The sequence below is a fragment of the Cupressus sempervirens genome, chromosome 8, assembly GCF_028749045.1.
Source record: "Cupressus sempervirens isolate cs-2001-9-10 chromosome 8, ASM2874904v1, whole genome shotgun sequence".
Taxonomy (NCBI): Eukaryota; Viridiplantae; Streptophyta; class Pinopsida; order Cupressales; family Cupressaceae; genus Cupressus; species Cupressus sempervirens.
In genome coordinates, this window is record NC_143125.1 from 59,172,688 (window position 1) to 59,196,635 (window position 23,948).

At 37.7% G+C, this 23,948-nt stretch overlaps 1 protein-coding gene across 1 annotated transcript in view; it reads left to right on the top strand.

Moving 5' to 3' along the window:
- LOC149541592 (mitochondrial inner membrane protein OXA1-like) overlaps positions 1-23,948 on the top strand; it is a 123,808-nt gene that overhangs the window by 80,016 nt on the left and 19,844 nt on the right. The window contains exon 7 of the mRNA XM_089796786.1: positions 21,299-21,406. Within this exon, the coding sequence (XP_089652912.1) occupies positions 21,299-21,406 (108 nt within the window). The remainder of the gene's footprint in view (positions 1-21,298; positions 21,407-23,948) is intronic.

Here is a 23,948-nt window from a genome sequence, read left to right on the forward strand (position 1 = left end):
GGAGCCAACCTTCACAAAAATATACAACCCTCAAAAGAAAACTGCCCCCAGCAAAGAGCGACACCCTGGAGGAACCCCGTCAACACTGTCACCAGGAGGAATGGTACCGAAAACCAGACCCCAATCTTTGCACATCCTTCTCAACCAATGAAGACCACAGCCAACATGAGTTCCAACCCAATGGAAAAAACTCCCAGCTGAACTGCACCACACAAGAGCAAGACGATGTGTCTGAATAACCCTTGCCTTTAGACCAACAGACAAAGAGCACTAGGACAACAAGACAGCCAAATCCAACAGGGAAAAGCCCACCAAAAGCTCACAAAAACAAACTCCCTCACAGCCAAGCGCAACATCATCCTCATCATCATCATTATCTTCCTCCTCACCAATCTCAGACACCCCTGCAACACTCCCGAATCTACAGGAAACCCTCAGTTTGAAAGCTCCAGACCCGCTCCCTTTCCCGCTCATTGCTTAGCTTCCTTGGCATGCTATTTTAAAGTAAAATGACTGTTACCAACAAATGTTTGAATGCTTAACTTATCTGTTGTGAGGTTTTCACACATCGCCCCAAAATCTTGGGGACCCCCTTTTTAATCGCCTTTAGGGCCAGTGGAGAAGGTTAGATGTATTTTTCACCTGGTTTCAACTTGATTTTCCAGAGCTATCAGTTCTATCCTTAGGCCGAATAAGTTCAAAATTGATTTCAACTTGGCAGGATAAGATTGTGAATTTTGTACTTAGACGATTTCTTTAGAAAATTTGGATTTAATTGTAAATTTGAATGATTTTCAAATAAGGAAATTTTTCGTTAGACTTAGGTTCTTGGAAAATCTTTTTTTTTTTGGTGAAATAGAATTTAATTTTGTAAGATGAAGTTAAATTGCAAAATCGATTTTTACTCTAGAGGCAATTTTATTTTTTGTCATAAAATTTTAATTATTTAGCAAAATCGATTTAGAGGAAAATTGCAAAAACTGGCTTTAATAGATTAAATTTGCCTTGAAAGCTTTTGGTATTTAATGAAATTGGTAAATTAATATTAAGAAATGGCTTTTGGTTAGCCAAAATTCAACTTCAAGGATGTATTAATTAGCAAACCCTCATTAAATAGAAATTTTTAGCATCCCCAAGGCACCATTCAATTTCGTTTTGCAATTTTTGGTTAATTAGTAAATTAAAAGTGCAGTTTTCATTTTAGAAAATTAAAATTTTGGCAAAGTATTTAAAGTGGGCCACTAACTTAGCTTTAATTTTGTTTTTTTTTTTCTCTATAGGACCAAGTCGGCCAGCCTGGGAGGAAGGTGAAAGCTGCTATAAAGGGAGTCCCCTCCCATTTCATTTTCATCAATTCATTTGCTCCTCATGCTTGGGCGAATTTGAAGCAAGGGCAGATTTCCAGACTTGGGCGAAATTTGTGGAAGGCAGTTTTTTGGCGATTTTTGGGCAATTTCTCCATTGCCATTGTTGGGCGATTTGTCTAAGGGCCAATTTTTTGCGTTTTTGGGGATTTTTGCTCCACTTTGTGGGCTGCGATTTGTGCCCTAGGTGGCAGATTTTACAGATTTTGCTCCTTCTTTGCTTGGGCGAATTTTGTGGAAGGGCAGATTTTTTTTCATGCTTAGCCGAATTTTGTGGGAGCCGAATTTTGTGGGGGCCGAAATTTGTGGAAGACAAAATTCTGATTTTCTAGAGGGGCTGCAATTTTTAGATCAGATTTGGGCAATTTTGTTGGGAGAAGAGATACATATGAAAGTTTGATTTTTGCATAGAAGGCAAGTGTTGGATAAGCTTAGAGGCTTTGTTTTCTAATTTGCAAAGGGATTTGTAATTCTTTGATGTCATATCCCGGGTTCCGAAAAGTTGCTGTAAGATTATTAGTTAAGGTGAAAGTCATCATCTAGAGTTGCAAGGAGTGCTTAAGCTGACATCCATTCTTTCGCTCTTTTCTAAGAATTGCACTACTTGGTTCTTCTTGCCTTTTGGTCCCCCACTCTACCATCCCGTAATAGGGCGACGAGCATGGAGGATGATAGTGCAAGTAAGAATCCCAAGCGGGCAAACGCTAAGAAAGACAAAGAGGATATGACGCCCAAAACTTCCTTCTTCTCGAAAATGAAGAAAATAACCGATACTAATATCGCTACAGTGGATATGATACGGATGAGGGACAGACTAAAGGAAGGACAATCCCCCTTGGCAAAGAGGATATACAAGAGCGGAATTGTACATGCAGCAGCTTTTCCTCCTACTTTGCCTTGTCCGGAATTGATTATGGAGTGTGCATCCAGATTTGATCTGGACAGTAAATCCATCATTTTTGGCGAAGGGAAGAGAGTGTTGGCCAACATTGGCGAACAAGCAATTGAAGAGACATTTAATATTCCTCAGAGCAAGGGCATGACAGTTGTAATGGTGGATCAGGCGGCCAAATCATTTCAAGGTAACCAAGAGGCCTACTTCTCACATCTAAAGCGAAATTGGATACACGAAGGAAGGAAAGGAGTTAACAAATCAACAAGGCTTACAGTGGCAGATTTCAAGCCGGAATATGGCGATCTCATTGTTCTTCTCAGCCGGATCATGGGCCTAGCTCAAGCTATGCAATTCGAAAACTGGATGTACTTCTTCATTGATGAAATTGAAAAGGGAAAAGGAAAATTTGATTGGGCTAGGATCATAAGTGAAAATTTAGAGTTGCAACTTAGAACAGTTCAAAACCAAAGGCAATTCTACATGGGATCCTATCTGTTTTACTTAATTGCTAGATTGTATGAGAGTCCGGGACTTAGGGCCTTAGGAGAGATTGGTAATGGGCCGGGGCAATAGTTGGTGCATGAATGCTATCCGCAGCTTCATTTGCACAATAACAAGGATTACAAGATGTTTTGCGATGCATTCGTCATGAAGACAGTAAGGGTATTACAAGGGGCGCCTGCTAAGAGACTTTCATCGGAAGCAGAAGCAAGGATTAAGAAGTTTGGGAGTTGGTTCATCCAATTCCCGCAATTCACATACATTAGAGTGGCAGGAAGTACAGTTTGTCCCAAGAGGCTTCCAAGATACCCGCCCGACAAGGTAGTTTTGATGGAATTGGCTAGGCAGCTTGAGCACTATGATAGAGTAATGAGGAATGAGGGGAAAACAGGCGTTTCCTTCTCAATTATAATTGGCAATGATAGTTGCCCAAATCGGGCCACCTTTGAGGCTGCGGAAAAGGAATTGGAGTGGTATCATCTAGGATGGTATAGAGCAAGGCAAGGATTCGACCCTGTTGGTCTTGTCAAGGCATCTCATGGAAGCGAATTTAAGCATGTTCCCACTATAGAGGACTTTTGGGCCAATGCAAAGGATGATTTTCACGTAAGAAAGCTAGCTTTCTCGAGATTGTCGGTGAACATGATGAGAGATATCAGATGGAGAGGCCTTGATATTCCCGATCAATTGGAGGATGATCGTAGTGTGTTGAGAGAAGACTATGAGACAGTAGTTGGAACAGAGTTGAATCCAGTGGATTGGGACGATCATCAGGATCCTTCCTTGGAGGCAGTCACAAGGACAGTAGATTTGTATACCGAGTCGTGGTATAATGCCAAGTTGAGAAAGCTACAAAGACAAAAGGTTCTCCTTACTTATGAGATGATGAAACCGAAGGAAGGTCTAGTAGAATCAATCGGACAGAAGGGTGAAGGAAGTGGCCGGCAATCGGAGATAGTTAGAAATAGCAAGAAGAGGGCTTTGGAGGTAGAGAAAAGCCAAGAACGTTCGGAACCTCCAGCCAAGAGACAGCGGGCAGCGCCGTCAAGGGAGAGTATAACTAAGGCTAGAAGCCAAGAGGTCAATTCGAGTGATAAAGGGGCCGCAGTGGAGGTGAGCTCTGATTCGGAATCAAGTGGCTACAGTGAAAGTACGGAGTACTCCCCTCTCTCGGAGAACCAGCAAGGAAATATGGCAGAAACTAGTAGAGAAGAAGATGGGCCGATTGATATTGAAGAGATAAGTTAGGCGTCTAAGGCCGTTGGTGATGCTTTGTTGGTCGAACCGAATCCGGATTTGGGGAGATGCACTGCACCACTATGGTTAAGGCAAATGCTTATGCCGAGAGGCGAGGTGGTAATGGCTCACGCAGTTGATGATATCCAAGGACTAATAGAAAAGGATGATAGCGAGAACCAAAAACAGATGGCAAATACGGTGGCAAGGGTAATCAGAAGCGACAGTGATTTTCACCGAAGGGTTCAGATTGCTATACCAACAGTCAATAAGGCAGCGGGTGAGATTGCAGCCCGGGAGTACGAAATAGTAGAACATAATTTGGGAAGAAATACAGATGATATGGAATGTGAGGAGGTTCAGGAAGGCATAGCATCAATCAGAGAAAGATTGAGGAAGGCAAACGAAAGGATAGTAAAGTTGGAGGCCGAAAACAAATATTGGAGAGATTGCCAGCCAATCCAACAGCTGCATCAGGCAGCCCTTCCTCAAGACAGCGGGAGCAATTCAGAAGAGGTATCAGCTCAGTTACATGAAGTAAGGTGTTGGATCTATGATACAATCCAAGATGGGCGAAATTTCTTGCCCTCTTTCATCTCAACATTCCAGTCATTGGTGACTGTTAGAAACAAACTCAGATTATTTGAAGAGGAATGGAAGAATTTTCTTCCCATCAAGGATTTGGTTATTCCTAGGCTGCAGGCGTTCATTAGGCTACCGGAGGCATATTTGGAAAGAGCCCGGTTGGTTGAGGAGAGAGGATTGAGCATAGTTGAATCTTGGTATGTCGCATTGACTACCAGATTCAGAACACTTGAAGAAATTCATGATGAGATTGCACAACACGGCCCAAGCGTCGACACTTCCATTTCGACCATGATGAGCGACGTTGGGGTGGCGCTTGATTTTGAGGGTATTAGAGAGGAGGATGTCAGTGAGACAGGATTTGGATCGAGATTGGATGAGTTAGGAAAGGCTGCCGTCAAAAGGAAACATCTGAACACCCTTTCCTCACTCAATGCTTTTATTGGGTTTGCAAAGGAATATGAGAAGGATCACGAAATGATACTACAAGCAGCAAACAGCGTGGCAAAGTCAGCAGAACTCCGAGCGAAGCACACACCTTGTCCTCCTATGGAAGAAGTTAACGAAAGGCTAGCTAAGTTCATTGCCTTAGCTAAAAGAACAAAAGAAAAAGGAAGAATTATATTAGAAGATCATCTTATGTAAGCCCAAGTGGCAACTTTCTCTTTCTTCTAGAATAGGACAAGTGTTTGTTTCTGATTGGCCACCATTTTGGTGCCTTCTCATTGGTTGCCACTTTTGCACTTTTTTCATTGGTCCATTGATGAGGTGGCATCTTCTCATTGGCCGATGGGGTGGCAACCCTAATTAGGGTTTTTGGATCCAATCTGGATCGTCGATCTTGTTTTGATCTCTACCGTCCATTGTATTTTGGACCTCTATATAAGGCCATTGGCTCTCATTTGTAAAGAGGGGGTTTGGAGAAATTGTTGCGAAAATAATACCAAAGTGCTCTCTTTTTCATTGCATGTTGACTAAGAACATTGGGTGTTATTGCATGTTTTCTACTTCCACATAGTTAAATTTTCTTTTCAAGTTGAAGCAATTTCATTTCAAGTTGTTAGAGTAAGAGAAAAATAAAATGGATAGTTGCATGGTAGCTTTGGTAGATGTTTGATAGGGGTCAACACTAGGCTACTAGCATCCTAGCGGCTGGTTGGGAGGCTTTGTGTGGTGATCTAGTTTACTTTCCTTTGAAGCGTTGCATCTATGGAGGTAGGGCCGCTGGTTAGCCTTCATTAGATTCGATCCCCGTCCATCTGCTAACCTTCCATTCTTAGGAGTAGGAGTAGTTGAGCAGCCAAATTTCATGCTTAGAAGAGGCTAGTTAGAGAAGTAAACCAAAACATCGACATTCTCACCTTCCATCGCCATTCACCCTATATTGCCATCATCGCGCCATCAACATCATCTAGCATTCACACCGAACCACCATCTCCATTTTCTCACCAAGATCCAAATTTTTCTCAAACAAGAAAACGTAAGGCCGCCTACGTGATTACCAGCAAATCACATTGATAAAACTGAGCGAGTATCCAACGGTGTAAGGAACATTGGAGTTATACTCATGTCCCATGAGAGATAACTTTTCAAGAGAGGAATTGTGTATTTGATATTCTGTATCAAGCATCCAATTACTAATATGTTATGTAGTGACATAAAACTCGCATCAACATTATCCTTGTATGATGCATGTCCTGACATCTTGTGGAGGGGGAAACATTGTCAGGGGCTTAACCTACCAACTGCGAACCCTTAAAATATCCTTACATAATCTCATTCGAAAAAGGCCCTCCCTACCCGAAGCAGACATGGAACACCTTTTCCAGCCACATAGCATCTTGGTACTTAATTCCACCACTCGACTTGACAACAGAGTATATGAATTGGACAAACATGAGCTTATTGAATAGTTCTTTAAAAGAATTAAAGTTATCATATCCATTTTTGATTCATGTTCTTTGTTTTAACAGAAATTCCTTTCCACCTCTTCACCCTCTCTCTTGGCCAACCAGCCGGGTGAGTTCTGGGTGTCTGTTCGTAGAGGATATTAATTCATTTGCGGAGACTTAGCTGATGGAAAATAATATTTTAGTACTAGTATGAAGCCGTTCTTAAGACTCAAAGACTTCTCTTAAGAAAATTCAGAGGCTTATAATTCAGATTTATAAGACAAGCTGATTCGAGAAAGGTATCATAACATGACATATGTATTCGGTTTCAGACTTAACATGGTTAGATAACTTCGTATGCTTGATCGAATGAACTATTCAATAGTCTTATTTTACTTCACAGTCAAGCATTGAACATTGGAAATCCTTGAAACTACCTTGCATTTAGATTTTTGGGTGCAGTAAATATACCAAAATAAGGAATAGAAACTATTCACATAACTTGATCAAAGAGGGATTGGAACTTGGTAGATCTCGATTGGCTGGCTCTCACAATCTAGATTGCCAACATGGATTTGAAAAATGCTGAGTCCCTTTGATAGCAGAAACAACAAGCTTGATTTCACTACAATATCGGCCGTATGAAAAAGAGAAAGGAAATGCGAAGAAGGAATGGTGAAGGAAAACAGTGTTGATGATCGTTGCAAGACACACTAGTGAGCTTTTGAAAGAAAAACAATATAGAAGACTTCTATTGAAGCCACTACTCTTAATGGTAGTTATAAGAAGGATTATCGGCTTCTTGGTTCACTGATTCAAAAGAAGGAATTTGCTAAGTGTACTCATCGTCTCTCAAACGAAAGAATTCGAAGGACTCCTTATTAAAAAGAAAACTAATATATATATTTTCACACACACACACACACACATAATTTTTGGATGGTGTCATCATACTATTATGGTGTCAAGGTCATACCTATTAGGATTCCAATATCTATATACATGCATAATTTGGAGAACTTATTTTATCTTCATATCCTCCCAATATATATATGTATGTATGTATGTATACGTATGTTAATAGAGACGAGCTTGGATAATTTAATATCATGGTGCATCATTCCTTTATACATATGTGCTTTTATATATATAATGAAATGATGAGGACGCCAACATAAATCATCAAAGGTACAATTTTTTTTGATTATGTTTAAATATATAAATGTTTTATATGTTATCCAAGTAGCTCATGGTGTTGTCCAATGTACACTCTTGTTTGCCTAGTTGTTTACCCTTAGCCATGGTGATTCAAGATTCATATCTATTTTCCCAGTGATGGTGATGCCCGTGTGCCCAATTCTTTTTTGACAATGTTTCCACCCCTTTGACATGCTCCCTACAAAGAAATTCTCCACAATTAAATCATATTTTCATAACAAATTATTAATCATAAACGATCATAACGACTAAACGCCTTTTCAATTCCTATGAATTCATGATAAATAACCAACTTCCCTAAATAGCTTTAAAATATCGTCATAGCGGTTAACTAGCATGTCCTCTTCATATGAAATTATAACGATTAACCATCTTACTTTTTCACATGATTATAACAAATTTTAACTGTCAACTGACTTCATATGAAACCTCAACAGTTATATGAACATTTTAAATTGGGTCAAAAATTGGGATGTAACATGTGTTCTGGTTGCTAATGATTTTTATGAGTAGTGGGTTCGTTATAAACTCCAACAAGAAAAACATTGGTGCAAGTCCCTTTGTGTTACCGAAAAAACACAACAAACAATTGAACTATTGTGTATGCCAAAATTTGGCCATTATAGACCTTGGAATAGTAATTTTCCTTCATATTTCATTTCCTTTTAGAAAACGGTTGATTTTGAGTATCTTATTAGAGTTGGCTAATGTGTTAAAATGCCCATCAATAAATCTCTTTTTCTCTAGCAATATGTACATACACATGGGAAAATGTTAGGTTTATGTTTTGTACACCTTGTGAATTTGGGAGAATGTTGTATATATCAAATGTTTGTAATTTGTTGTTAATATAGGGCCATATAGAATGGTAGTTTCCCTAGGAGGAATCTCAAGATTCATTTTGTATGATACACCACCACTTGGCTATTGTCTTATGGTATGTGTAAGAGCATCTATCCATGTAAGCTATGTAAGAGCATTGATGACATTATAAGACACAAAATAATCTATAATGTGCAAGAGCATGTAAGAGGGAGTTACAAAGTGGAATGGCTATGGAAAATAATATTGACAAGTTTATGATGTGTGAACTGTGAAATTTGATTTCAATTTAGGAGAGTTTAGATACCCAAATCTTAGGTAAGTTGGCAAATGTTTTGAATTGTCCTTTAAAGAGTCTTTGTTTACTCTTGCAATGTATACAAGTTGGTACATGTTAGGATTAGGTGTTGTACACAAATAAGACTTTATGTTGAGTCTTGAGGGCAAAACAAAGAGCAATTCCAATGCTACGTAACATTGGAATCATTCTTCATTTTGCCCTTTCAAAAATTCAATATTTTGTTTTAGAATATGAAATTTGTAAAAAATTAAAATAAAATTTAGAGTTTAATAATTTAAGTAGATTGAAACTAGGTACTTATTGAATTTATTTTCATTTTGTAAAATTTAGTGTCATGATGAGCTTTCGTAGTCAGGTTGTGATTGATGATGAGATGAATTTCATTCTTTGGGTGGAAGTCAATTAGAATATGAACCTGAGCATGAGGTTGGGGGTGGGGGGAGCATCGAGTTGATGTAGAAGGCCAAACTAGTTTTATGACAAGTGCCCCAATTGCAATGGATTGCTACTTTTTTCTAGCTTTTGGAAGAGTTTTTAAATGGGTCCTTATGATCTCAAGTCTTCTGACAAGCAGTTTGCAACAAGAATTATAGCCCCACTGCCAACAAGTGGTGGCAAAAGGAAATGGAGATGCCACATTTGTACTATGAAAGGGTTGGCAAGATAACTAGAGTTAATGTACACTTCCTCTTTATTCGAGGAAAAGGTGTGGACCCATGTAAATTTTTGGAAGAATCTAAAAATGTCTACTACAAAGTTGAGTTCAACAAGCATTGGGGTGTTCTTGAAGATAATGCAGTTCTAATGCCTACTACTTTGTCTTGTAGGATGTAGGTTCAGGCTATTAGCCAGATATTTGTACTCGTACATTGCGTCAGAGAGCATGAGCGACACTAGGCTCGTCATCCAATGAAGGAAGGGTAGGCGGTAGGGACCCATAGAATAGTAGGGCTGCCTCAAAATCTAGAAGGACTGGACACCTAAGCCTATTGTTGAAAGACAGATGGACTTGCCGCCTTGCCTTATAATAGATCAATCTAGAATTGCGCTAGAATATGTTGGTAGGTTTGGAATAGATTCGTACCCGTGTCGATCCCAAGGAGCTGGGTTTCCCCATACTAGCTCCTCTGCACCGGGACCCCACCGCCCTGCCCTTTGCATGGGGACGACCTATTCGCCAATCATAGTGTCATGGCCCAATCATGAGAGGCAAGGTTGAACGTAAGAACAAAAGTAATCCCATAGCTGAATTGTTCAATGTACAACTCATGGATGAGATGGATGATGTCATTGGCATGTTCTTCTTTGTCAACAAAGTTCTTTGCCAATGGCATCCTGTCTCGTTTAGCTCAATTTTCTTAATTATAAGTAGATGATATTGATGGTGGTGAGAGGGGATCATCATATGTGCCAATAGTCGAGTTAAAAATTGAGGACCGCGATCTTGCATAACGAACTGTTCCAAGATCAATGTTTTGAATTAGAAGATGAGTGCATGTTGGGTAGAGTTAGGATGTGACATAGTTATGGATTGGTAGACGAACATCAAGCATCATCAACTCATTCACATTATGGTTACATGTGTAGAGGGCTTATACTTTTTATGGTAGTTGATTGTTCATGGCAAAGCAAAGGTTTTGATTTTTAGTCTGACGTTCTTAGGGAGGCTATTGAGGAGGGTGGGCCTACAAAATATGGTGCAAGCTGTGACAGTTGCAACACGTGTGTAGAGATGAAAAGTAGCTAATTGAAGCAACCTACAAACATATTAGGTGGGCTTCATGTTGTGTGCATGCCATGAACAATGCACTCAAAAAAATTGTTTGGATTAAAGGAGTGGTTAGTGCTTTGAGAGATGTACACATGTTTATTTGTAACCACTGTACATCACTTGCACATTTCAGGAGTTTACTGGAGGAGTTCACAAAACTACTTGAGACCATACATGCATCCTATTTCATTATCTTGGAGAGAATGATTGAGTTGCAAGAGGCGTTACAACTAATGGTTATGACTACAATGTGTGATTAGTGGGTCGAGGCCAAGATAGAGCAGGGGAAGAGGTTGAAGGAGATAATGCAGAGTGATGTATAGTGGACTAATACAAAATACAATCCTATCATTGCTTTGATTTTCCAAGACATCCAATATGAGGATGTATGTTACCTTGGAGAGGTGTATGAGCGCATTGATTCTATGCTTGACTAGATATGGGCTGCTATGCAAGAGTATCCCCCTGTAGCATTTATTAATGGGCTCATTCTACCAATCATTCAACATAGATGAGACATGCTGAACACTCCCTTGCATATGGCTCCTTATGTATTGAATCTAAAGTGGTACATGCCCTAGGCCTGATAGAGTTACACCAATTCGAGATTATGAGGTAAGGTAGGAGTCTTCAGATTCACTGGTAAGATGTATGATCCTAATGCTAATGCCACAATTCACATTGAGTGGATGAAATTGCCACTCTTAGGGGTTACTTGATGGATATGGGAACTATGGCACGAAAGGACCTTGTCTTGTAGTGTAACCGTCATGCACAGAAATCAAAGACTACTACACTGGCCATTCATTTGCTATTACAGGTTTCTAGTTCTTCACTTGTAACGGGGAATTCTACATTGAGCACATTCAGCCAATTATTCAACGTAGTTGGGGCAAGTTGACCACTAAATTTCATTTGTCGGCTTATGCATTGAATCTGAAGTGGTACATGCTTTAGGCCTGGTAGAGCTACACTAATTCAAGAAGATGAGGCACATGCAAGTTTCTTCAGGTTCATTGATAAGATGCATGATGTTAATGTTGATGGTAGTGGACAAGATTTGCCACTCTTAAGGGTTATTTGGATGCGACAAAGATTGATATAGGAACAATGGCACAAAAGGACTTGATTTTGTTCTCTCTTTTCCTTGAAACCCTTTTTTCCTCTCCCAAACACCACTTCAACTTCAAAATGTGAAATGACTCTCATTTGGGCTGTCAGTCCCTATTACGTATTTCATCGCCTAGCATAACTTATCTCGATAAGTTTATATATCGCTGATATTCCTGCATTATTTTAATCTATGGTATACAGTACCCTCCCTAAAGCTATATCTCATATATAATTATATTTATTTTATCCGACTAAAGCTATAAAAACATTATTGGAATAATCTTTATGTTACTTTTTAATGCTCAATATTGTATCTTATTGTCTCTTTGTAAATATTAGAATGTTTCTAATATTTAGGTGTAGTCTAGAATAGAATGTTTCTATTCTATTCGACTCTCCTCTTTGTATATATAGATCATTTGATCTCTGATTAATTAGAAAAGTATTTTGCCATTTACGTTTGTAACATGGTATCAGAGCTAGAGTAATTTTTCCGAAAAATTATAATTTCTTTATTGAAATTATCTATTTTGGTTTTTCAAAATTTCTCTTTGAAAATTGCAATTTCTTTTGTTGCGATTGGTTCTGCAAATCATAGGTTCAATTCTGAAATCTGCGGCATATCTCTAGTCTTTCCTTGGGAAAAACGTGGGTATTCTTCCCTTGCAAAATCGCAGTTTTTTTTGAGATTAACAGTCTCCTCGTGGTCGATTTGTCTGCTAATAGTGGATCAAATCGCATCTAAAAGCCGGGTCTGCAAATCGTCTACAAAATCGCTTTTTTTTTTGCTGGGCGTTTTTTCTCTACGTTTTTCTGCTAGGTGTTTTCTCTTTCAACCTGCAATCTCGGCCATTTTAGGAGTTAAATCTCCACTCTTCAGGGCAGTATCTGCCCCTAGACAAACTCTGCAACAAAAAATCGACCGTCTCTTTCCAAGAAATCGCCATTTTCTTTGAAAAACTTGACTCTCCATTTTCACAAAAATTATACTACGCTTGCTATTGGTCTTGAGGATCATGGTATTTATAGGCTTGTAGATTCAGGTGATTTCCTTGAGCATGCCTTCATTGCAAAATCATCTGCTCTCAGCATCCTCTAGCATCAGTGATACAATCACTTGAACATTCAATATCTAGCACAACTTGCTTAGGATAATTTAGTCCATGGCCTACTTGATATCCAGACCTAGAACCATCATGTTTGCGGAGCTTGCCAAGCATGGAAGCAACATAGGACACTATTTAAGGGTGGTGAATCATGGTGGGCATCTAAAGTACTCCAGCTGGTCCATGTTGATGTATGTGGTCCTATGAGTACTCTTGTTACTGGGAACATGTACTTCTTACTCTTTGTGGATGATTTCAGTCGCAAAATGTGGGTATATTTTCTTAAGCAAAAATGAGATGCTTTTCCTGTATTTCAGCAGTTTAGTAGAAAAAGAGTCTAGTTCCCCCATCTGTACTCTTAGGACCGATACTGGGGGGAATTCTATTCTTTTGCTTTCTCTGCCTTCTGTACTACTCATGTCATTAGACATCAGTTCACCACACCTCACACCCCTTAGCAAAACGGTGTTGTAGAGCGTCGAAACTGTACCATCACAGAAATGGCTAGGGCTATGCTAGAACATAGAAATGTTCCCAAAAAATATTGGGCAAAAGTAGTATCCACAGCTGTCTACCTTCTTAACCGGTCACCCACCCTTGTAGTTAACCATAAGACACTTGAGAAAGCATGGTTTGGTCGCAAAACTAGGACCAACCATTTGAAAGTTTTTGGCTCTCTAGCATATGTATGGATTCTTGATGCCAAATGCACTAAGTTGGATTCCAAAAGCCAGAAACTCATGTTTACAGGATACAGTCACACACATAAGGCCTACAGATTGATTGATGTAAACACTGATCGTTTAATCTTTAGTAGTGATGTTGTGTTTGATGAGGAACTCAGACCATTTCAGCTCTCTGCCTCCCCGCTACATTCCGAGATTCAGTCTTTAGCAATCTTTGACTTGGGTCCTTCTATTTTATGAGTCATTTGATGCTATTGATACACCACCTCAGTCACCTCCAGATAATATAGCTCTTGCTCTTGCTCCTCATCTAGCTATTCCAACAGCATTTGATATTGGCTCCTCTACTCTTCGGCCAAAATGGTGGGCTCAAACGATTAGTGATCTTCATCCTGATGAACTCATCGAGTGTAGAACCTATAGAAATAAGAGCATTCAGCACAACACAGTTAATGTTGCTCTTATGGCCAACATCCATAGTATCCTTGAGCCCCAAACATATGTCGAGGCCAAAGGAATTCCAGAATGGGAACAGGGAATGGATGCTGAGCTTCAGAGTCTTCAAAAGAATCACGCCTGGGTTCTTTCAGATCTCCCCCTTGGGAAGAAACCTATTAGTTGTAAATGGGTCTATAAGTTCAAGTACCATGTAGATGGTACATTGGACAAATACAAAGCCAGACTTGTTGCTCGAGGATTCACCCAACGTGAAGGCATTGACTATGAGGAGACCTTTGCCCCGACAACTAAGGTGAGCACTATTCACCTTCTTGCCATTGCAGCTCAATATGGTTAGAAAGTTCATTAGATGGATGTAAAGAGTGCTTTTCTCAATGCTGAATTATAGGAAGAAGTCTACATGACGCAACCCCTAGGTTTCAAGGTTGCCGGTTTAGAACCAAAAGTATGTAGACTCTAGAAAGCCCTCTATGGTCTTAAACAGGCCCCTCGGGCTTGGTACATAAAGATTGATTAGTACTTGGTTGCTCAGGGATTTCAGCGTAGTCCGTCAAACAGTAATTTGTATATTAAACACTCTGGTATTGATATTCTTTTTCTTGTTGTCTATGTGGATGATTTGATCATTACTTGGAGTTCAGAACATTTGATTTCAAAAATCAAACAGGATCTATGTAGAACTTTTGATATGATAGATCTCGGATTGCTTCATTATTGTTTAGGTATTGAGGTTTGGCAGACTGATAACGGTATTTTTTTGGCTCAGTCCAAGTATGCTAGAAATTTGCTTGACAGGTTTCAAATGCAGGATTGCAAACCTACCTCCACTCCTATGGAGACTGGTCTGAAATTGTCCGCACAATCTGATTCTCCTCCTATAGATGAAACACTCTTTAGGCAACTAATAGGTAGTCTCATCTACCTTACTACTACTAGACCTAATCTCAATTTTGTAGTCAGCTACATCTCACGGTTCATGACAAACCCCAAGACTGATCATTGGATTGCAGCAAAACGTGTGTTATGCTATGTACATGGTACTTTAGATTATTGTCTTCTTTACACAAGAAGTACTACTCCTCAGCTCAATGGATTCACCGAATTTGATTGGGCCGGCTCAGTTTATGATAGAAAATCTACTTCTCGCTATGTGTTAAGTATCAGATCTGCAGTAGTTACCTGGACCAATAAGAAGCAACAGGCACGGGCACTCTCCTCTATAGAAGCAGGATATAGAGGAGCTATCAAGGCAGCTTGTGAAGTAGTTTGGCTCTGTCAGATGCTTGCAAATATGCATATTCCTCAAGCAGATCCGACTTCTTTGTTTTCAGACAATTAGGGAGTACTCAAACTTGCCAAGAACCCAATGTTTCACGAACGAACCAAGCACATAGAGCTTCATTTCCATTACATTCAACAGTTAGTAGAAGATGGATCTATTCAGTTACTCTATGCCCCTATCTTAGAGCAACCAATAGATATTTTCACAAAACCCCTTGTTCCTGATAAGTTTGTTAAATTCAGAGGATCTATTGGTTTAATAAATAGATTGAGCATTAAGGGGGGGTATTAGAAAAATCTTTATGTTACTTTTTAATGCTTACTATTGTATCTTATTGTATCTCCGTAAATATTAGAATGTTTCTAATATTTAGGTGTAGTCTAGAATAGAATGTTTCTATTCTATTCGACTCTCCTCTTTGTATATATAGATCATTTGATCTTTGTTTGATTAGAAAAGTATTCTACCATTTACGTTTGTAACAAATATCAACAGAAAAGATCAGGATTGTTCAGTGGAGATGATTACAGATTAATGAATTGTTTGAAAACCGAGCATGGACTCTCTTTGATAATATAGAAATCAATGAACAACTCTACGCCTAAACTTAGATGCACAATAATTTATTTTGGAAGGGATTTATATCATTACATGGTCTTGATACATAGATTATAACGAAGATTGGATGTAATAACTAAATGCTTCAACCTATTCAGTTAAATACTTGTTTGCTGTTATACACAGATGAGAGTCATGTAAAGGAGTCCCAAAGGGAATATGATTACATCTAACTCATTTTATAATCAAGCAATATGATTTAAGGAATCTTTCCTAGATCAATTGAATTGATTAGCATGTATCATTGCAACAATGAGGCACAACAATATTAAGTATACTGTTATCTTTTCTAATTTATGGAGTCAATTTATCAAATGAATAGCAACAAAACTGAAACATGCGTGATAAATATTGCAGGCGACAACTCTTGTGGTAGACTCCCTTAGGGTAGTTAATGATAAGTTTTGATGAGAGCTGTATGCTTGATAGACTCCCCTAGGGAAGGTATGCTAAGTTTTGGTGAGAGCTGTATGTTTGAACCGTGATGATTTACAAGTTATCAAGCAAAAATGTAGAGTGCTTCCCTTTCACATCAAGTATGAAACAAGTGAAAAGAATCCCTTACCAAATGAGCCGATGAGCTACATCAAGATTGTTCGACAACAACGAAAGTAACTCCTTGCTTTTGGGTGGCAAGAAGATTTACATTGCCACTTGAAGAGATATTTCCAGCCAATTAGGATGATTAAGATTAAATTAATTAAAAGTTTGTTTATGCCAACAATATAATAGTATAGTTAATAATAATATCAAGCTCAAGATACCCATAGTTGCATATACTTATGCACACATACATACATACATACATGCATCCATACATGCATGCGTACATCCCTTCGTGATGAATGCATACATGCATGTGTGCATATGGGCTGTTAGGCTTAGTGCTAATTTACACTCCACCTATTTAATTGCTCAACCATCGTAAATTCACACACATGGCCACTTAATAATTCACAATTGTAGGTATATGTTTACATATGGTTATATTAGGAACGATTATACTTTTTATGATTATTGTCATAGACATACATTTATCAATATATATAGATATAGATATAGATGTATATGTTATGTCTATACAACAATATAAAGAAAAAATGGAGATTGACAAAGTTGTGCCTTCAAATTGATGAAATATTGGAATGCACTTCTATTAAATAAAAGTTGTTAATTCTTTAAAAAAGAACCAAATTAAATAAGACAATCCACCTGATATGACTAAGCTAACAACCTAACCCAAGACCTGATGATTGAATATTGAGTTACAAGTTCTTGCTCGGATAGCATTTCCAATCTTCACCTTGCATTCACATGTTTGCGAGATTGATCTACTCTTGCATCCACCAATAAGGAAGGATTAGTCATCTTTATCTTCACAATCTTATAAACAATAATAAATCATTTATAACATTGTAAAGCATTATCGATTCATGAACAAAATCCCATGTCATTATTATTTTCCAAACATTCCACATAGATGAAAACATCATCATTTTAATCATAACTCAATTAAATATACAAAATCCACTTAATTAACTACCTTTATACTTTTCATGAAATAGTTATTATAGTTATCAAAAAGGTTCCAAAGGAAGGGATGCAACAAATCTCAAGATTCTTTTTTATGATTCACTGCACTGCTTGGCTTTTGTATTAATACATATTTCAAATTGTCTATGCCATGTAAGATGTGCCAAGCATCTATGATATTATAAGAGACCAAAGACTCTATGATGTGTAAGAACATGTAAGAGATAGTTACAAAGTAAAATGGAAGTGAAAAAAAGATTTGACTAGGTAGTAATGTGTAAGAGCATCTTCTTAGAGATTCAATAGTCTAAGGCAAAGTTGAAGAACTTTTACTCAGTTATAACTATGTAGCCCAAAATATTTAAAAACCTGGGACTCAGGAAAAACTCAGCAAAAATTGGCAATAACTCTTCAAATTTATTGAACATTTGAAAATAATAATTTCTTAAATATTCTTAGCCACCCGGCCACACATTAATGAGGGGTATGGTTCCCTTGCTCTTCTCAACAATGCTTTAGACATCATTTCCAGGGCTTCTCATCTAGGATGACACTTCTCGATGCTCTCATTTGGTGTACTGTTCTTTCCAACTCTGTGGTTTGAGGCCCTATCCTTCTGGTGTCCGATTGGGCTGCCATCGAGTGGTTCAGATTCTTCTTCTTTGGCGGTTTATCATATGTAGACAATCTACTCCTCATAGTAATGTTCTTATTTACTTTGGGGCCCATCTCTTTAGGTTTGAGGCCATTTTCACCTTATTTGGTTCTTGCACTGTCTTTGTAGTTCCACTAATTCCTGTGGTGGTTTCCTGAGGTATCCTTATCTTGCTTACTGCTCAAAGTCGCTTGCCTCTTTTGCTACCCCCTCTTGTTGGTCTTGCTGCTGGTTTGTTGGGGTTGTGACCCTCCTGGGCTCTATCAAGATGATTGACTGTCTCCTCCCTTTCCAGTACTCTCTGGATGCGCCTCCCCACTCCTCCTACCAGACAAAAGTTGAAGAGGTGCATTAGATCTGATTTTTAAAGGTAGTACATTCATACCACATGGGTTAGCCCCCATGGGGGTCTTCGCCCCAAAATGACTTTGTATGTTGAGCACTTTCTTGAGCTTAAAGATGGCATCATTGTTTGTCCTTTATGCACCTCTTGTCATTGGCTGCATTCCCTTAGGATCCCCCTCGGATAGTTCAAAATGGGTTCGCATCATCTTTGGATTGAGACTGACCACCAGTTAGATAGATGTGGCAAGATTTGCCAGCATTTACTCTCAGTGAGGTGTAATCTAAAGAGCACTGTATCTTCCACTGTCCTACTTACTATGAGATTAGGGGCAGGTTTTACTGTCTTTTCAGGGAGGCCGGATCTCTCTACTTCTTTGGGTATACAGACCAAAGATGTGTTGCACTTTATTTGCAGGAGGCCATTCGGTTATGGGATCACTCTCTCTAGCACCCCTTGTGCTCTCTGTTCAATCTACACATTACACCCTTTCCTAGAATGGCACATGGCACCAATAGACATTTGTCTTCCCCTTATCATTTTAGGTCTGTGATGCAGAGTTTACTTGCAGAGATCTGTCCTTACCAGTCAGGTGGGTTACTTAAGAGATAGCGGCATTGACACTACCCAACTGCTACTACAACTTATCCTTTGGTCTGGGGGGTTCTTCTTTGTCGCCTTGGTGCCATAGTTTTGTTGAGGGGCTCAGGGTTTTCTTCTCGACCCTTCCTCCTCCCTGCTTTCTTTGGGGTACTGGTTTCTTTTTATCTTTTTCTGTTCTCTTTTCTTTGGTGATTATTAGGTGCTCCTACTGTTGGCTGTTACCTTGTATTGCTCTTCAGTCCCACTGATCCATTTGTGGTCATTTGTGGGACATTTATAAATTTAACTTATCTTATTTTGAAAAACACTTAGACACTGAATTTTGTCTTACCTCTCTTTTTCATTCTTGCTGTTGTGCCCTTTTTTGAAAATGACCAGGATTTGTTGTGGGTCTTAAAGTACATATTGCAGTAAATTGTTTTATGATTTTCATGATGAAAGAAGTTCTGCTTTTCTAATGTCAATTTTTTTTGGTTTTATTTGTGATTTTTTGCCATTTTTTGAAGTAAAATTTCCACTATTCATTGCAAAAGTGATTTACTCAGCACCATATTTGGCCTGCGAGAAATCACAAATTAGGTGAGTTTAAATAGTGCTTTTCCATTATGGTCTGAAATAGAGGCCCCATGTCTGGTGGCAAAAATCTATTACATTGGGAGTTATGTACTATTCCTAAAATATTGACTCATCATAGTGTGTATCAGATTCGGTAAGATGAATTTTGCCAACTAAATTAGGCTTACAGATCTGGTTCGTGGTTTTAAGAACCACCTATGGTTTCTGGTTTGGTCTTGGTTTGTATATTAGATGTTTGGGACACAGATATTATACACTAGTGACTTCGAAGGGTTTATGATGTTGGAACTCCTCTTGACATAGTTTGAAGGTTGCTTTTGAGGGGCCAATGCTTTGACAGTATTGAAATCTTGGTGTTGAATTGAATGCATTTGGCCGATGGTTTTGGAAAATATGCATGGTTTCTGTTTGTGTTGGTCTATATATTAGCTATTTTAGATAAAGGTATGTTGCACTTTCAGATTTGTAGGTGTTACTCTGTCAAATTGTAATATGATATTCAAGATAATACATTGAATTCTCCTTTGATGCCAGGGTTTTTGAGGATGTATCTTATGTTGTTTGTGTTCTTGTATTGCATGCTGCTCATTTGTTTTGAAATAATTTTAACTAGCTTCCTTTCCCTTCCACTTCATGCAAATAGGGAAACATACACCGATGTATGTTCCAAAAATCATACTTATTGCCATTAGTTGTGCTTAGTTGACTGTCTCAGAATGCAGGCAACTAAGCCACACCTGGTAGCAAATCAGTTGTGGCATTAGGTATGTCACTTATAATGTGAACAATCCTTGAAGAGCTATAACATTATGTAACTGTGACAACTTAGATCATTTTACTGTCTTTGTCTATTCTGGTTAGCAAACTGTTTTCTTTTCAATTTGTGTCTTTGTTTTCTTCATTGAATTGGAACTAATTGTTTTTGACTGGCCAATTTTTTAAAAAATTCTGTTCAGATTTTTCAATTTGAACCGATGTTTTATGGATTTGTCTTTGAAATTTTAAAGTTCTCTTTTTGGGCCTTGTTTACAAAATTGAAGTAATAAAGCTGATAACTATGACTTTCTGTACTTTCCCTGTTTAACTTGTATTATGAAGATCCAGTCAACAAAAATATTGTACTCTCACACTTCACCCATACTTGAGAGTCTTGGTAAAGATGGTGTTCAACTTCTCATCTTCATCAGTGTGTTCTATATTGTGTTGTGTAGAAAATGAACGATCAGATTAAAGACACCAAATTAAGGTCTATTTTTGTTTGTTTGTTTGTTTGGAGTTCTTCTATATTGGATGTGATTGTGTTGATCTGTCAATAACTTAAGGTTGAGCTGAAACTGTATGCACTTTTTATTGTTTACAAGACAAATGCACTCTTTAATGTTTAGTGGACAAATATTTCATTTATTACCCCTTCTCCGTGTTTCTTTTGAGCTTATATCTAGCTTTTCATCTGTGAAGCTGTTTTACATTTCATTTGGTGAAAATAATGAACTGGATGAAATTAAGCATGAATATAGCTCTAAATGACCATTATTAGATTGCTAGAACTTTATAGATATTGGGTACTTGATAATTAATTATATGTTTGGCAATTTGGAGGTAACCATTTGTCCTAAGTGGTTGTGAAGCAAAAATATTTAATAAATTTATCACTTCAATGCTTTTATGGTTTCTTTTTCGGATGACGTTTAGGTTTTTATAATTTGCAGCTGATTATTATTGTGATTTTGTGTTTGTAGTTAAATATGCAAGAAGGCTTGGAAGGCAATCCTATGGGATCTAAAATGAAGAAGTTTTCTCGAGTCCTGGCTTTGCTTACAGTGCCCATTACTATGAATTTCCCAAAGGTATCATTTTTGTCAACAGAATTCGCTGATACATGTGTATTCTATCTTAAATTACACAAGATAAAAAGATGTATTATTGTTGGTAATGGTCATACTTCTCCAAAAGCTTAGTAGACCACTTCATGTTTCTAGATGGTTGCCAAAATTGCACAGTTGCCAATGCTGAACTATAATAATATAATTTTGTAATCATGACTTAAGAATGATTCATCATTATTAAAGCTTTTTGTTTAGCAGGGCTGAACATGGCTCATTATCATACATTCTTCTTCCTTCAACCAGATTGACGTCCTGTGGGCATATGCATAGTGAAATTGTTTGGTGGATATATCTTGCAGTTCTTCTCAATCATGAATCCAATAAATGCATAAGGATTTATGTCTGGACACAAGAAACTCTCATCTTTTTGAGCTATTTTGCTGAACTTGCCTTATTTGTTTAAGGAAACGGGTTCAAAGAAATACAGTTTCAACTTGCTCTTCATTTGCCATGATATTGGAAATAGACCTTGATAATTCTTTGGAACTCTTACACTGAAAAAATGAATCAGATAGTATTTCTGTACAGTCAAAAAGATCTAGGAATAATGACTAAGTTGACATTGGACCATTAGGGTCATGATTTTAGATCATTGATATGTAGATACATTTGAGCACGAAATCATTGTCAAACAAATATATTGGATGTTGAAAGAATTTTATTCAAGTCAAGGATAATATTCTAGATGAGAAAGGATAGTTTTATCTTATTTAAACTTGAAATAGATTTCATGGCGTATGGCCATATTGTGATTTGTGGTACACAACCATTTTGTAACCACAGTAGTTGAGACTGAATTCACTATTAAGATGAAATGTTTGACAATGTAATAGGATCAGTGGTTGCAAGGAGCTTTGTAGGATAACTTGATGAACTTCAGGGATTTTCTTGCTCTAGCTGGCAACATTTCTGATGCTACTAATTTATCTTATAGCATGTATTGGGAGATATGATAACTAAATAAGGGCCACATAATCCTCAATTCAGTATATTGTGAGTTGAGAATATAGTTCTGGTATGTTAAGTTGTGTTCTTTGGTATTATGATACTAGAATATTCCATTAATAACTATATGTAATTTTTTTTCCAATTTAGTATGTTATACTTTTGCAATTTGGACGGTTGTGAAGGACATGTTGAAATTGCCATGGTTGCAAGTTGAGATAATTTGAAGTAGTTTTGAACAAATTATTATGAAAGCAGTGTATCTAGTGAAGTTTTTATCAAGGCTAAAAATCAACAGATTCCTTGGAAATTCTGTATGAAAAGTGAGATTAGCTGTTGGAAACTTCATTAATAACTATATCTAATTTTTTTTCCAATTTAGTATGTTATACTTTTGCAATTTGGACAGTTGTCAAGGACATGTTGAATTTTCCATGGTCGGAAATTGAGATAATTTGAAGCAGTTTTGAACAAATTATTATGAAAGCAGTGTATCTAGTGAAGTTTTTATCAAGGCTAAAAATCAACAGATCTCTTGGAAATTCTGTATGAAAAGTGAGATTAGCTTATGCAAATTGCAGTATACATCAGATTGTTTGGATTTGTTTTGTGTAATTTATTGCAAACTTTTTTTGTTGCATCATCATGGCCCATGGGTGCGGGAACATGAGACTAAGGAGTGAATCTTATCGCTTCTAGAAAAACTCCTAACAAAGATGATAGAATAGTGGAGGAGAAGGTTACCATAACATAATTAAATGATGCAACTACCAATGATAAGGAATAATATAAGTGAGAAAAAATGGAAAAGATGCAAAAGATTGCTAAAAAAATTTCCCCCAAGAGTTTTTTAGGATGTGAAGCTTCACACAACAAGATCAAGGGTGACAATAAAGACATGAAGCTTCTTGGTTTGAGTCTGATATGTAGAAAAACTGTCATGAAAAAGTTCTATTCCCAGATCAGGGCTCTTCAAGCCAAGGATGGACATGTTTATCTTTAGCAGGTCTAGTAAATTGTCTATGACTAAATGGAGTAGTACTTTGATCCTCATCATGTTCTATGCTAGCAATAGGTTGCATCAAAATTACTATATTTGGAACCAGACTAATTCATTTGTTATCATTGGTTGTGCGATGAGAATAAAAATAAGCAATGTGTTGTCACATGGTTTGTTTTCACAAAGAAACTCATAGCATATTATGGAAACAGTCTCAAGGACAATTATGTCAGCCATAATATGAATTTGAGCTAAACAAGTACAATTAAGGACCATACTAAAAAAATTAAAACCCTGTCTTTCTGTGTGGAACATGTTATAGAGAAAAAATTAGATGAACTATATCTATGGGGTTCAAAGGACTACATTGACCATATGACACACATTTTCATATTTGACATCAAATTTGGATGATAAAAGCAATGATGTATTCCCTTTTAAATTCCCAGATATCTGGTGGGTTGGTGTTTCTTTGCATGTGGGAGGCCAATCCCGTTTTGTGAAGTTGATAGGATTAGCATAAAATTGAGAATAACTAGCATGCCTATTTAAAAAATT